The 15,462-nt window shown below is 36.5% G+C and overlaps 1 protein-coding gene across 5 annotated transcripts in view; it reads right to left on the bottom strand.

The window, feature by feature from the left end:
• LOC111049599 (nucleolysin TIAR) overlaps window positions 1-15,462 on the bottom strand; it is a 675,963-nt gene that overhangs the window by 25,647 nt on the left and 634,854 nt on the right. For all 5 annotated transcript variants that reach the window (XM_039427387.1, XM_039427388.1, XM_039427390.1 and 2 more), the window contains 2 exons: window positions 14,615-14,795; window positions 89-218 (listed from right to left, as the gene is read on the bottom strand). In XM_039427387.1, coding sequence (XP_039283321.1) covers window positions 89-218; window positions 14,615-14,795 — 311 coding nt within the window. The remainder of the gene's footprint in view (window positions 1-88; window positions 219-14,614; window positions 14,796-15,462) is intronic.

Below are 15,462 nucleotides of genomic sequence, written 5' to 3'. Positions count from 1 at the left end.
ACTATTTTATCAATTAGATTATAATGAAATTCACTCTGAGGTGCAATTCAAACAATTAGTTTTTCAAGTAATTGATGTAGATGCTAACCTGGCCAGCGGTTTGTGCATTGTTGGGATCCCCCGACTCTTTACCCCAAGAACACTTGACTGGTTGTCCGTTGATATCTGTGTTGTGAACCGCTACTATGGCGTGGGTAGCTGATTCCTTTGTAGAAAACCTGGAACATAATTCAAATCATGGAACAATTATTATAAGTTCCAATTATAAATTGATATTGCACAATAATAGGCAGGCATGAGTGAAAATATCACTGTTGAAGTTGGAGAAAATTTAATTCTTTAAAAGATAGGTGGTGGTTTTCAACGAATGTGTAGAGTGTTCACAAGATGATAGCATTATTGAAATATACTGTTTATATAAAATAACATAACACGTATAGCTCTAACTTAATACAAGATTGAAATACTTTTGATATCTTGGAAAAATGAAGCATTGCAAGAAAATTGACTAAAGAACTATTCTGGAGAAAATTAGCATAAATTCAAACAGACAAATTAAACTGAAAAAGAAAAAATGGCATGACAAAAACCCAAATGATCAATCAATTGATAGTACAGAGAGAGAGAAACAAAAAAAAAATAATTGAAGAGTATAATGCGTGATAATGAAAAAAAATTCAATATAATAATGAATGTTGATGATGCAGAACCACCAATAATGGCACATGAATTGCGAGATGATTATCGAAACGAGATTGACAACAAGAAATGACAACTCAGGACGTACCGATAGTTAAATCAGGAGTGCCTACAGGAGGGGGTCTAGAAAGCAGACTGCGTCCTTGAAATTCTTGTGAAGGTGGGGGGGAGAGAGACCCTAGTCTGGGTGGATATTTCACCTCTGGTTACATAGATTCAACAACATTTATAATTTTGAATATTATCATTGAAAATTATTTCTGAGATAACAGAAAGATAAACGAAAGTAACTTAATAACATTTAAGGATGATACAATTTTTGAAATACTACTACTATTATTATTATTATTATTATTATTATTATTATTATTATTATTATTATTATTATGAGTACAGCCGGTACTTGGAACAGAACCGGAATCAGCAGCATCAGAATGACAGCAGAATTGTTAGATAAACGGAACGGGGGGGGGACAAAGGAAGCAGTACAAACTAGTCAGCAAAACCGACAACAGAACCGAACAATGTTGGGAGGGATAAGCGGGCCGAAAAAAGCGTTTGAAAGAGTGATCCGGGAATAAATGCAGCGTCCGGTGGCACTGGCTGGAAAAAAGGCCGAGCAAACTTTCTTCTTCAAAGAGCGTCTTTGAGACGCCCATGTCAAACCGACGCCGACGCCACTGCCATCTGAATAATTCATATCGAGCGTTGTTGTCATGAATAGCTAGCGTGGCATGTCTGCCGAGCCCGCCTGTTGCCTGTTGCCGCGCGCGCGCAACAAATAACAACCGAATTTGGCGGGAAAAATTCAATGCACTGGTTTACCTTGATCCACTGAGCAAACTTTGGACAAACAAGTATTTCAACACTGATTGATAATATTGTTCCAAATGGAGTGACAATGAAAGCCGTCAGATTCGAACATTATTTCATTTCAATGAGACCTTCCCATTTCTTTAATAACGTCCATTCAAGTGAGTATTGTATGAACAACTCTTGTTTCGGAGAAGGTTTTTATTTCAGTATCATACTATACTGTCATCAACATCAATTAATACTTCAATTAATTTTTGCAATATAGCTATTCTAAATACTCTAAAACATCTCATTGATATTGAATTCTGTGTTCATTTCAAACAGGAATTCACTCCAAAATAGAAAGATATACAATGAATGATAGATTTAGAATATTTTATAATATATTATTTGTGAATATTCAGGTTCAAATGTTTGAATTTTCAACTGGTGAATAATCGAGTTAAAAATCAGACTTCAAACGCTCTCACTCAAGGTATATCCACATGATTCCACTTAAAGGCTGACATTTGTAGAAAAGTCGTATGCTCACTTAGTCACACGTTGATGAACATTATAAGCATAGATTTGTACCTATTCCTTCAATTATTCATTTTAATATAGATCGTTATCCCTGTAACGTTACACTTATGAAGAGAATCATGATGATGGGAATAAACTATTGTTGAGTATGGTTTCAAGTAACGTTCATAGAGTAAATACAGTGAGATCGTAACTCATAGATATGGAAGTAAGCTGATAGTTCAGTCGTGCTTTCATTAGTACAGACAGTCAGGAGTTGAAGGATGGAAATAGATAAAATTTCCTTTCTCAGAGAGAGAAATATGTATGGGAAGGAAGAGGGAGGTACAGGATAATTAGGGTAGGGGAAATTGGCCAAAACACGAGTTTATTTACAAGGTTTGCTGCGCACATGTTTTTAGAGCGAGCTGTGTGACTTAATGAACGTATCATATTAATGAGCCACTGCGCCAGGGTAGTCTACAAGAGAACTCCATTCCTGTCGGCAATCTCTGCCCGGGCTGGCTTGCTGCCGCCGCCGCCACCACACTGCCTTCCGATTGTTTGTTTTATAGGATTAAGTTTGATGCCCTTAATACCGCATTCCACCTGGAAGCCCCCTCCTTCCACTCGCCACTGCTCAAAAAAGGGATGATGTTGTACCCCCCCTGATTACCTGTGAATCTTACTCTCCTCCAATCTCCTACGAATGTTCCTTTTCGTTGATTTCTTTTGTTTTTCCACATCGCTTTCCTCGACCAGCCTATTTCCTTCTCTTTCCCATTCACCATTGTTCTTGTTTCTTTGCTTCTTATGATTCTTCTTCCCCAATTTCAATATTGTCTTCTCGCATTCTCCCCAATCGATTCCAGCTACACTCGTTGATATCTCATAATTTCTTCCTTATTTTTCTTTCTTCTTCTTCTCCATTTCTTTATAAATTACCATTGGTTCTTTTGTCCCCCTCCTCATCTTATTTCTCTCTTCACCATTCCCCTTCGACTTCTCCAATATTATTTCCAATTCTTCTCCTTGTCTCTTCTTTCGTCTGTTTTTCTAACCATTCCTCAACTCACTTTTAACTCCCTCTATCCTTGTCCAATCATCTTCTTCCCATTTCCTTCTTTTCTACTTATACTCTTCCTCTTTCTCTTACATATCTCTTTATACCTCTTTATCAAGCCCCACAAAATAAAGCCAAAAATAATCAAGTATTATAACTACAAAAATATAGATAGCACAGCATTATTCCAAGAGACAATTCACATGCCCTGGAAGGAATTTACTACACAAATAATATAAATATCATCCTTCTAATAATAGTCAATAATCTACAATCTCTCTCTCTTGGGTTAACAGCCGTAGGGCTGGTTGGCAGCAGCTCTCCATGCTTTTCTGTCGTCCGCTTTCCGCTTCAGCTCGTAGTATGATCCACATCTCATATCCCGTAGCAATTGTTTCATATACTCCAGCCTAGGTCTTCCTCTCATATTCCTTCCCTCAACCATTCCCTCCATTATCCTTGTCAGTAGAGTGTCATGTCTGAAGATGTGGCCAATCAGCTGTGCTCTTCTTTGCTTGATCCACTTCAAGAAGTTCCGGTTCTCTCCCACTCTTTCAAAAACCTGCTCATTTGTAATCATATCTCTCCAACTGATCTTCATCATTCTTCTGTAGCACCATGCCTCGAATGCAGCCAATCTTCTTTCCTCTCTCACCCCCATTGTCCACGCCTCACTTCCATATGTTGCAGTACTCCATACATACGTTTCCAACATATTTTTTCTTACGTCGAGACTTATGTTTTTTGAGGTGAATAGATTTTTCTTCTTATTGAAGGCAATCTTAGCCTGGGCAATTCTGCTGGCAATGTCCTTGCAGCTTCTTCCATCACTTGTGATTTTGCTACCCAGGTAATTGAACTCCTTCACTTCATTAACTACCTCATTCCTTAGCTTTACTGCTGAGCTGTTCTCCCCTGTCCTGCAACATATAATCTACAATATATCTTCAATAAATATGTTCCCTTGAGGAAAAGACGTGTCACCAGGACACCAGCTCCATGGATTACTCAAGATATTAAACAATTAATGAAAGAACGAGATACACTATGTACTCTTACCAGACGAACACACAATACAAATACTTTTGACGAATACAAAGCAAAAAGAAATAGATGTAAACAGTTAATTAGAAATTCCAAAAGACAATATTAAAAAAATTGTCAAACTCTAATACATCAATGGCTTCCAAATGGAGCACTTTGAAGTCTCTCGGGGCAGGCAAGGATAAGTTCAAGTTGATGGTCAGACATACCGTTGAAGAATTGAATTGTCACTTCGCTCAGGTACCCTGAGTTTGAATTTGGCCTATGAGTATTCCAATAACTATGAGGTGTTACGGTGTGATGATGAGTTTCACTTGGCAGCAGTAACGCAGATGGATGTCATTAGATCAATCTGTGATATTAAGAGTAATGCTGTCGGCGCCGATGCACTTCCAGTGAGATTCATCAAACTAATTCTGCCTCTTATTTCTCCGTTCATCACACATTTATACAATACTCCATTCATGACCTCCAGCTTCCCATCTGCATTGAAATTTTCCATGATCATTCCATTCAACAATGTTCCTGATCCCACTTTTCCTTCTGATTATCGGCCGGTCGGCATACTATTTGTCTTGTCCAAGGGTCAGGAGAGGCTTGCTCATAAGCAAATGAGTGGCTTTATTACTCAAAAAGGAATCATCAGCGAACATCAGTCTGGATTCCGAGGAGGACACAGCACCAGATCAGCTTTGCTCTGTGTCTCAGATGACATTCGAATGGTCATGGTTAGGACCCAGTCTACACTGATGGTGTTGATTGACTTGAGCGAGGCACTCGATTGTATCTATCACCTTTCAGAAAAATCATGATTTTTCTGAGAGTAGTGTGGCATGGGTGAGGTCATACCTTCTTGACAGACAGCAGTGTGTTCGATTGGACAGCACGTCTCGATGGAGGGTGGTCAACAGGGGGGTACCTCAGGGTTCAGTTTTGGGACCACTACTGTTTAGTCTGTATGTAAATGACGTAACTGACCGACACAGACACTCCAGATATCATCTTCATGCAGACAATCTACAGATTTATAGAGATTCCAAGACTGATAGCTCTGGTGAAGCAGTTACTCTTATGGATGAGGACCCGACTGCTGTCTCACTCTGGACAGCACTGCATGGATTGAAAATGAATGAATCCAAAACAATCGTTATAGGTGATAGAAGAGTTTCAAAACAACTTGACTTCAAACGTGGACCCTTCATCGAAATAAACGTACATAGACTGGATTATAGTGAATACATTACAAACTTAGGACTTACATTTAACAGACACCTAGACTGGACTGGACAAGTGACAAAGACTTGCAACAGGGTCTTTGCAGGCATTCATTCACTGAAGAGAATTGAGCTGTTATCCCCTTACGGGAGAGAATAATGCTTGTGAAGACCTTGATATTTCCGCGTTTCCATTATGGACATGACATTTATACAGGACATGACAGCGACTCTCTCTGAAAGACTGCAAAGGGCTCAGAACTACCGTGTGAGATTCATCTTTGGTCTTGAAAAAGACGACCACATAAGCCTTTACATCGCTCAGATGGGTATTTTAAAGCTTAGAGACAGCAGAATTTATCATTTTGAATTAAAAAGACTAAGAAATTGTCAAAAACAACAGATTTAATTGATACTTAGAAAGACCGGTTTCGGTTATTACACCATTGCCAATCTCTGATAAACTGAAAACTTTTCACAGTAAATTTATTAAGTTTATTCAGTAAACTTTCAAACTGTTTTCAGTTTATCAGAGATTGACAATGGTGTAATAACCGAAACCGGTCTTTCTAAGTATCAATAAATCTATGGTTTTTGAAAATTCCTTAGTCTTTTCCATTCAATATGAATAATTACCACAATATCAACTTCTCAACTACACAAAAAGGGGAAAAAAAGAATTTATCATGTGCTGATGCTCCTCCACAAGGTTCTGGCAACTGGGTCTCCTCTCTACTTGAGTCAGAAATTTCAATTCCTCGCAGGAATCAACAGAAGAGATACGAGGCATGACGCAAGCCTGTTGAGCATTCCCATCCATCGCACTGTGACATATAATAGGTCGTTCTGTGTGACTGCTTGCAGACTGTGGAATAGCTTACTCACATCTTTGAGGAGTGTGGAGAGGCGGACACTGTTCGGCGCGAAGGTCTTGGCGTGGCTGAGAGAGGGCGATCGGGTCATAAGATGAGGAGGTGTGTGCGTGGTGTGTTTGCGTGAAGTTTTTTTGTTTCTTGCTTAAAAAAACTTTTTTTTCCATAACTCTATTTTATAATTTTTTTATTTTTTCAGTCTAAAATATATTCTACTAAATTGAATGAGTTTTTTTAATTATTGATTTATACTTTTTTATCATATTACTTATTATTCTATGAGATTATTTCCTTATTATAAGGAGATTATTTCCTTATGTTGTGATGCAGATGCATTAGAATTGTATAGGAGGGTTAAGTGGGAGAGAGGGCCGGCTGCGCCCTAACGTCGCCCTCCAGGTTATCTATCTATCAGGTTATCTAAAGGCTGGCTATCTATCTATCTATCTATCTATCTATCTATCTATCTATTCTATCTATCTATACAATGAATCTTCAGAATGGCTCAAATTTATCATAAAATATTATCATTATTGACATACTTGCACAATTATGTACTACGAATGAAGTATCTTAATTCCCGGATTCAGATTTCTATGGTGATACACATATCACGCGATTCTACATGAGAAATATTCAGAAGAAGAATTGTTGAGAAGATTATAGGTAAGAGAAAAGAGAATGGAAGAACAGATGTGAACAGTGGAGGTTGCGGCAAAGCAAAAGTAGGAAGAATGGCCAATGCACGTGATCTGATTTGATATTATAGGCTCCAACTCCTATCTCGATTTTCTTTCTCTTTGTCATCCACTCTTCTCTCGCACTGTCCCATAAACTGTTGGTATAGTGATAATTATTATCTACTAGCATTCTTCTTTCATTTCTATCACTTTCACGTCTTCTAGTCTTCCACTACCAGTTTCCTTGAATCACCTTTCGAAATGAGCACCGTTAGTTACACCAATTGCTCATTCTCAGAAGTGAACTATTTGAACAAAGATTCGGATGAGAAGAAACTGCAATTCAAATTCAACAAGGTGGTTAACTTTTCTACGGAGTAAAAAAATCTGGTGTTGAGCACTCACACAACTTTCCCCGCCATTATGAAAATTGATCACCTGACGCTAGTGTACACGCGCATCTCAAGTCTACTATTCAAAGATTTGAGCCAGCTGGTGACAGGACAATAACGCTGGAGACACACGAGATCTGCTATCTCTTCATAGTGGATCATTTAATAGAATCAACAATTGCCAACAGTTTGCAATTAAATAATCACATTTTCTCGAATTTCGAACTTATTTTCAATTTTAGGAAAAATGTTACTGAACATTAATTGTAGACATTCTCATGCTCAATCTTTTTCACTCGAGATTTTTTGTTCAAATTGTATCTGATGCCCGATAATTGGGAATCTAGAATCAAACTTTGCATAGATGAGGCGAAGCTCCAGAAATTTTTACAGATATGAGACTTGTGGCAGTTGATAGAGCTTATTAATGACTATTCTATGTATGAATTTGATCAAAATCGTTGGAGCCGTTTTCGACAACATTTTTGCCATTCAAGCCGCCATCTTGAACTGCATTTGAATGGAATTGTTCGTGTCGGATCCTTATATTGTAAGGACCTTAAGTTCCAAATTTAAAGTCATTCCGTTAATTTTGAGGTAAGATATCGTGTACACAGACGCACATACACTCATACACACACACACACACACACACACACACACACACACACACACACACACACACACACACACACACACACACACACACACACACACACACACACACACACACACACACACACCAATACCCAAAAACCACTTTTTTGGACTCAGGGGACCTTGAAACGTATAGAAATTTAGAAATTTGGGACCCTTAATTTTTTTCGGAAAGCAATACTTTCCATACCTATGGTAATAGGGCAAGGAAAGTAAAAATATTTCTTATCGATGAATCATTGCTATCAATAATTCATGTCTCCTGATACATTAAGCGGAATGTTTTGTATTTTATAGCACTACTGACAAGCATAAACACAATGAACACGATTGATTTACAAATGGATGAATTATTTTGTAACATAACCATAATAATTATCATGGATTATAATAGGAATTATACAGTATAATATGATTATAATACTTTTATTGAAAATGATAATCAATAATATCAAAAATCAAAGTAATTGATGATGAACGGTTCGTAATTATAATTTACTGGAACAGAAGTAATCAAGTGGGATCACGATTTATCAGAACGAAAATATTTCTTCGATAACTATCACCGATGAATGGAAATATTCAGTCAAGCAGTCAATGTGCCTCATATTGTGATGAAGATTTGGATAGAATTTTCCCAATAGGTGAATTCTCTCAGTAAGTTGAGCTTGTTGCTTTGAATGATAACTTTTGAACTTTTGGATTTATGGATTCTCAATCGAATCTCAACGTGTTGTCATGCTCATTTGCGATGGTAATATGTAATAAATTTATAAAAATGATTTATCAAATCAAACTTGGTTTAAAAATAACCTAAAATGGTTATGAACTTCTATAATAATCTATCAAGAATCACCTACTGAACAAGCTCTAAATCCAATAATCGGGTGCGATAACAATCGGATTGTTTTAGTTACAGTCTGAATGATGCAGATGTTAGTATTACCAGCCGCAAACCAAGAGGGATCTCAGTGTCTTCTACTCTCGAAAGGTTCTGTGAAAGATAGAAGGAAATGAAGGAGGAGAGTGCGGAAGGAACAGAACTGGGAGAGAGATAGAATGTGTAAGAGAAGGAGAGAGGATGGCCTGAGCCAGCTCCCAGACAACCATCTTCTCTATTATTGCAACTCGTCCCTTATAGTCGGTTTTGTCTTCTCTCCTTTTCACTCCTCTTCCCTCATCCATCTTCATATTGTACACCTCTACCCTCTCCATTTCTCCTTTCTTCTTGTTTGTACGTCTAACCGAAAGCAGCCAAATAAATCTTCTATTTCAATAATAAATCTGTTCCGACTTTTAAAGAGCAAAGTTACCAGGAAAAATCTCCCAGCTTATTTGTTGCCGTGAAGCACCTACAAACCTACACCTTTGCAGTTTTCAGATGAAAAGAAGTGACTATTTCGAGAGATAATTGGGGAAATCCGTTGATGAGGGAGTATTATTCCATCACTGCCTATCATGTAGAAGTATCATGTAGAGGTGAAGGATTCTTCTAAAGAGGTGATGACTATGATTCGGTAGTCTGTTTATAGGAGTACTCACTGACTTAGTAATGTATATTTCAGAATATTCATAGAGTAGAATTGTAGTATCCTTTGAGAATAATAAAATACCAGAATAAAAATAATAATAGAATGATTTTTTTTCAAAGGGTACTACAATAATTATGGAGTTCTATTTTATAAATTCAAGGAAATAGCCCTGAATTCATACATTTTGGAGTATATTTCGAATATTTTGTTTTCATTTCTCATTCTAACTAATACAAATTGTCTACAAAAATGCATCAATCTAGTGAATTATATTATCGTTGATTATTCCAAAATTAGAAGAACTAAAATTAGGTGCATGAGAATATTCGATTTGATATTTTTTGGAATCACATTTGATTCATAGCTCATTTATAGATTAATAATTTTATTGAAGCTCATTTCTTCTATTCACTCATATCATTTATGGAATCTAAGGTATTCATTTTATCGGATATAGCCAACAAGTACAATATAGAGAAAAAACAGGTTATTGCTCGATACTCCTTCTATTTCTTAATTTTGTAAGAGAAGGTTATGTCCATATCAATTTCAAAACCGATTGATTAATCAGAACATTTCACATCAGAATAATTATAATAAATGTCCCTGTTCATTTCAGCTGAATGCATGATACGTGTGAGGAAAAAAGATATGAATATGAAGTGATACAAGATTGTTCCGATGTGAGCCTTATACAACAACTCCGAGGAAAAACAATAGAAATTTGATTCAAATCTAAATCGGATCCAGTCATTGAAATGATAAATTGAGACTAAGAACAATACTATAACATATACTAGAACAATATCGTAATAATAATAATTATTTATTTGGTTTCAAGTTGATCATTGATTGAACTATGTTGCCTGTGGTACTTTTCTGTAAGTTGTGTAATTATTCTGAATGATTAAATAAATGTTATTAGATATTGCAGGAGTTATTATTGGGTAAGTGAAACGATGTACTACATAATATGATGAATCCCACTCATAAGAACTTGGTAATTGATTGACAACTGAGGTTTACAACTTCTCTACTCATGTGCATTAGACTTTGAGTGGATGAATGTCAATGATCATTCCTAAAGAGCAAATTCCGTTTTTTGGGTTATTAAACATTTATTTGTTTTCACTCTCTCTCTCGAAAAAAAACAAAGCATATCAAGTATAACAAAAACTACCATGGGCTAATTAAACAGATTTGTGACACCACTTTAAAAACGTTGACAGTGTTCTATGTTTAGGCGACGCCTTCAATCAAACTAGATGCAACCCGCTGAACCTTGTCAATGGCAACTTAGTAATACAAAATAGAATCCCATTAAAATAGCATGATGAGAAGTGGAAAATAGTTTTATTCATTTTTCATGATGAATAGTGGATCTAAAACCTAATCTATTTGATTCCGTTCATGCAACCCACAAATACGAAATATCCACACTAGATGCCTTGAACAGTGTGTTGAAATGTACATTTAGGGGGCCTTCCTCCCCACCACATTCATCTAGCAAAATTTAGTGAAACGGGAGTTGACCACTCCTGTACAACACTACAATCCGCTCGTCTGGAAACTCTCTGTTTTCACTTTCTCACATCTATACCTAACCCCCCCACCAAAAAAAAATGAAGCAAAAAAAAAGAATTGCAACCCATTGTTCTAACCAACATGCGCATTGTACGGTCAACGCAAACAGTGATCAATTCGTGTGTTTGGTGGAAGCAGGAAGGTGCGAGAGAGAATGAGAGAGTGGAAATGAAGGGAGAGGGTTGAAACCCCCTCCGGCCACAAACTTTCAGCCAGGTATTAATGAATGGGCTTCACATTCAGCGCCGCGAGTTTGAACGGCATTTAAAAACAATGACGAGATCGAAACGAGTTCCAGTCTATTTGGTTAGTTTCATTGAGAGCCGGCAACGATTTGTGGCCTATCATGTTCAACAATTCCCGTCCGGTTCTCCCTGCACCTCACCTAGCAATACGCTGCCAGAACCTCTTTTATTTCAAATTTTAAATTATGTTCGATATTGGATTTTGTTACAAGACTAAGACTGCACCATAACCTACTACTAAATCGTACTGTTCATTCTCTAATAATCTGATGCTTCCTATTCCATTCTGATGGATGAGAATTCAATATTGTATGTTGTGACTGCGAGAATGTCAAAAATGACAATTGGATGGAACTGTTATGTTTTCACAAGCTTTAAAAAACTGAAAGCTTTCAACATTGTAAATAATTAACTGTGTACGCTATCTTCGTTTTTTTTTCATTTTATATACCGCCCAACGCTGAAGATGCGATTACTAGGTTAAATTACTTGTCTTCAACCAATACATCGACGAATTGCTCGTGGTTAGAGTTGGTATATCACATGGTGCATCTGCAGAGGTGGGACCAATAGAACGTATTTTGACCAGATTACTATTTGGACAATAGAGAATGTCCGCCCTATTGCGACGGACCGATTAGTGCTCGTCATTGAGGCCCAATTTTCGATTAAGCAAACAGTATTTCGGACAACAATTGCTGCAGCCTCGGAGAAGTATACACCATCGGTATAGGTCTGTGTTGTGGAGGGGGGTGGATGGAGGGGCGACCCGCGATGTACGATAATTGCTCAGCACGCTACGCACGCACAAACTCACTCACTCACCTGAACACAAAGTAGGGCTGGGCTACTTTATGAGATAACTTGATTGTAGGCTATTGGGAGGACAGTTGTAAAACTTAGTAGGTTCCACCGCCTGCAAACGATATACTCACTAATGGAATATATATTGTAGGAGACGGGGTATCGATTATGTTGATTGGGGTAGATGGTTGTTTTGTAGTAGTAAAGGTGTGTAAATGACGAGAAAACTATTTGAAGATAGCACTGGATCAAAGAAAAAATGAGTTGGAACGAATTTCACGTGACAACCAATAACTGATTTCCCTACTCCATTTTCCCGCAACTTTATATAATTATACCAAATTCAGTCATCAAAATAGAATAGCAAGCTCAGTGCAGTGATAGTTTAAACGGATAATTATTGTGATAGTGTTATCTCATTGTGATAATAATTTCAATTGTAAGAATTTTTGATGGATTACAAATAAATTTTAAATTGATGATCTTTCAAGATATTTTTTGTAATTCTCTACAAACAAATAAACGTTGCTGTTTCCACTATCATCATACTCTTCATCTCTATATGAAGAGAAGGAACATCACTTTATAGTCAACCTTACGTTTTATGCATGTCCAATAGAATCACTTCTAGAAAAATGATCTCATGTAGAATTTGGACTTGTCTTTCTGGTATAAAATGCATTGAAACTGTTTATAGGGGTTTTGGACATGAATGTTTCAATTTATCAGAAGTGTCTTATTGGAAGTGCTTCAAAACCAGAGAGTGATTTATCATCTAAGATTCAGTTCATGAACTACATTCTCTACTCTCCGATTGGAACTGCTTGCGTGTGTTATAGTGATAAAGGAAAATTCTGATTGAGAATTTGAATTTGATAGTGATCAGCTCGATAACTGTATAGGGAAATAACAAAATACAGAATCTCCACCCTGGATTGCAAAAGACGAGAAGTAAGGATTATCCTCCTCATGTTACGTTAATATTGGGAACTGATGTTAGAGAACCTCTAAATTGAAAAGCCACGCACGCAGCACAGCAGTATATGATTGTATGATTGATTCGAATATCTCGAACATTTTGACAGAATTAATCTGGTGATTTGAGACGAGCTCACCAGCGATTAAACGAACCCATCAATTGGTATTCAATCGAATCATGCATCATGCAATCAATGTCATGTGTCATTCAATGAACGGAAATATTAATGTTGGATTGATTAAAGTTTGATAGCTTTTCTGCACCAGGAATTCATTTTTCAGAACCCCTCCGCGAAATTCATTGTCGATGATTGGATTTTTTTGTATGTGATGGAAAATTTAACCTATTTTTTGAACGTTTTTCAATGAAATGAAAGCAGTTTGGCATTGGAACGACGTGAGCATTTTTCTCAGGTATAATCACAGACAATAGAACAAGATAGCTGGGAAGAGACAATATCAAAGAGAAAACAATACCGAGTAAACAATATCAATAAAATCCTGAAGATAAAATCCAAAAATAATTATTCTTGAGGATTGGACTTTGATGAAGATTCTGTTTTTGAACAATACAATATTGTTCATATTTCTGCCACTCCAATCTCCATAAATTTGAGCTCGAACTTCATACACAATACTCAGACAAAAATTAACACATAATCTCCATTTTGGAAAATAATTTATTGACTCAATTTGAAGAAACAGTAATGGGTATTGCCGGACTCGGAATTAGAATTATTTGAGCTACATATTCATCATTGTATTGGAATGGACAGTACAGTCATATTCCATGATACAATGATTCTCACAGATACAGGTATGATTATCAAAACCTCATAAAAATTATAAATGCTCTTTGAATCATCACCAGTCTTTCTTCATTGAATTTATTCTTATTTCTCTCAGGTTTTGAAACGAGTCACAAACAATTTTTTTAGAAAAGAAGCTGACACCATTTAACTAAAAATGCAGAATTTAACTGTAGGTTGAATAAAATAATCAGAATTTAAGCATGAATATAAGGAATATGAATACTGATTATATTCATATTCATTTGGTCAGATTGTCTTTCTCACAGTTTGATGGAAATCAATGAGACGCGGAATAAGTGACTCATGAATAGAATGACATTGGAAGTTCAAAATTGAAAGTTGTTGACAGAATTGAAGTGAAAAAGAATGAGATTGGAAATAAGAGTTCTTCAACGAAACTAGAAGCACTAATGGACTTTCATTATCAAAGTTTATTGAAATTATCAAGCTTTCAAGTGTTTTTCGACTTTCTAACAACATTACTTAATTTAAAATTGTAATCAATTGTCAATAATGTTGTTCTCAATTAGTATTCTCCAACCAGAAATGTGATGTGCATGACATACACATAACTATTTGGACTTCATTACCATTAGAATTTGAGAGAGGAATAACACAAGCCAAGCTTTGGTTTCCTCTTTAAGATCATGATTTATCTATCATTATACATCATTCTCATAATGGTATTGATGAGTAAATGTTTGATTGAAATGACACTCACCGAACGAAGGCATATCCTTTGTCTTTGAATACTCTGATCTCCTGGATGTTTCCGAAGGGCGAGAAGGTCTTCTGTATGAGCTCCTCGCTGAGCCCGTTCGTCAGACCTCCGCAGTAAACTGTGCAGTTGGTCGGACTCGACTGGTTGTACACTTCGTCGAACGTCAGAGGCTTCGAGTTCACTGCACACACAATAACAAACACATTTTCAACGACATTTCTCACAGAATGCCCGGCGATTATATTTTCAAACATTGCTTCATTTCACACACTAATTGAAGAGTTCACAACAATCAACACTTGAGTTGACAGAAAATGTTATGTTATAAGTTATCTTCGGTCATGTTTGTGGGTTATTACTACTTATTATGTTGAGTGATATTCATGCGAATCTCGATACAGCGGCGATACTCGCTGCTAAATAGTTAGAGAAAATCAATTATTGTTCCAAATCCAGACAAGTTGTTGACGTTAGATCATGTTGAGCAATTCTTGTTCTAATCAGGTTAGGTTTGAGTTGAAGTTCGAGGTTTGATTGAGTCTCGTTATATTCTATCTAAGGTTGAGCTAAATGACAAATGTTTGGAGTACAATCTATCCTTAGAAAAGGTGAACGGGAGAGAACTACACTGTTCAATGTTCCAGGCTTCATGTAAGGTTTGAATTTGATTTGAAATGAGTTCATTTGAAGGGTGATTTCCAATTGTGAATGATTATTGTGGGTGTATTTCATTTCAAACATAGAAATTTGACTCTTGATCATCACTATTTTGGAATTCAAGTCAATAAAATCTGAACAGGTGTTCTTGATTCAAAAATAGAATCAATTATCAAATAACAGGAATATAG

This window comes from Nilaparvata lugens, chromosome 4, assembly GCF_014356525.2.
Source record: "Nilaparvata lugens isolate BPH chromosome 4, ASM1435652v1, whole genome shotgun sequence".
NCBI classification, from domain to species: domain Eukaryota; kingdom Metazoa; phylum Arthropoda; class Insecta; order Hemiptera; family Delphacidae; genus Nilaparvata; species Nilaparvata lugens.
Note: the sequence above shows the minus strand (reverse complement) of the source record. Positions and strands in the feature narration are given on the sequence as shown.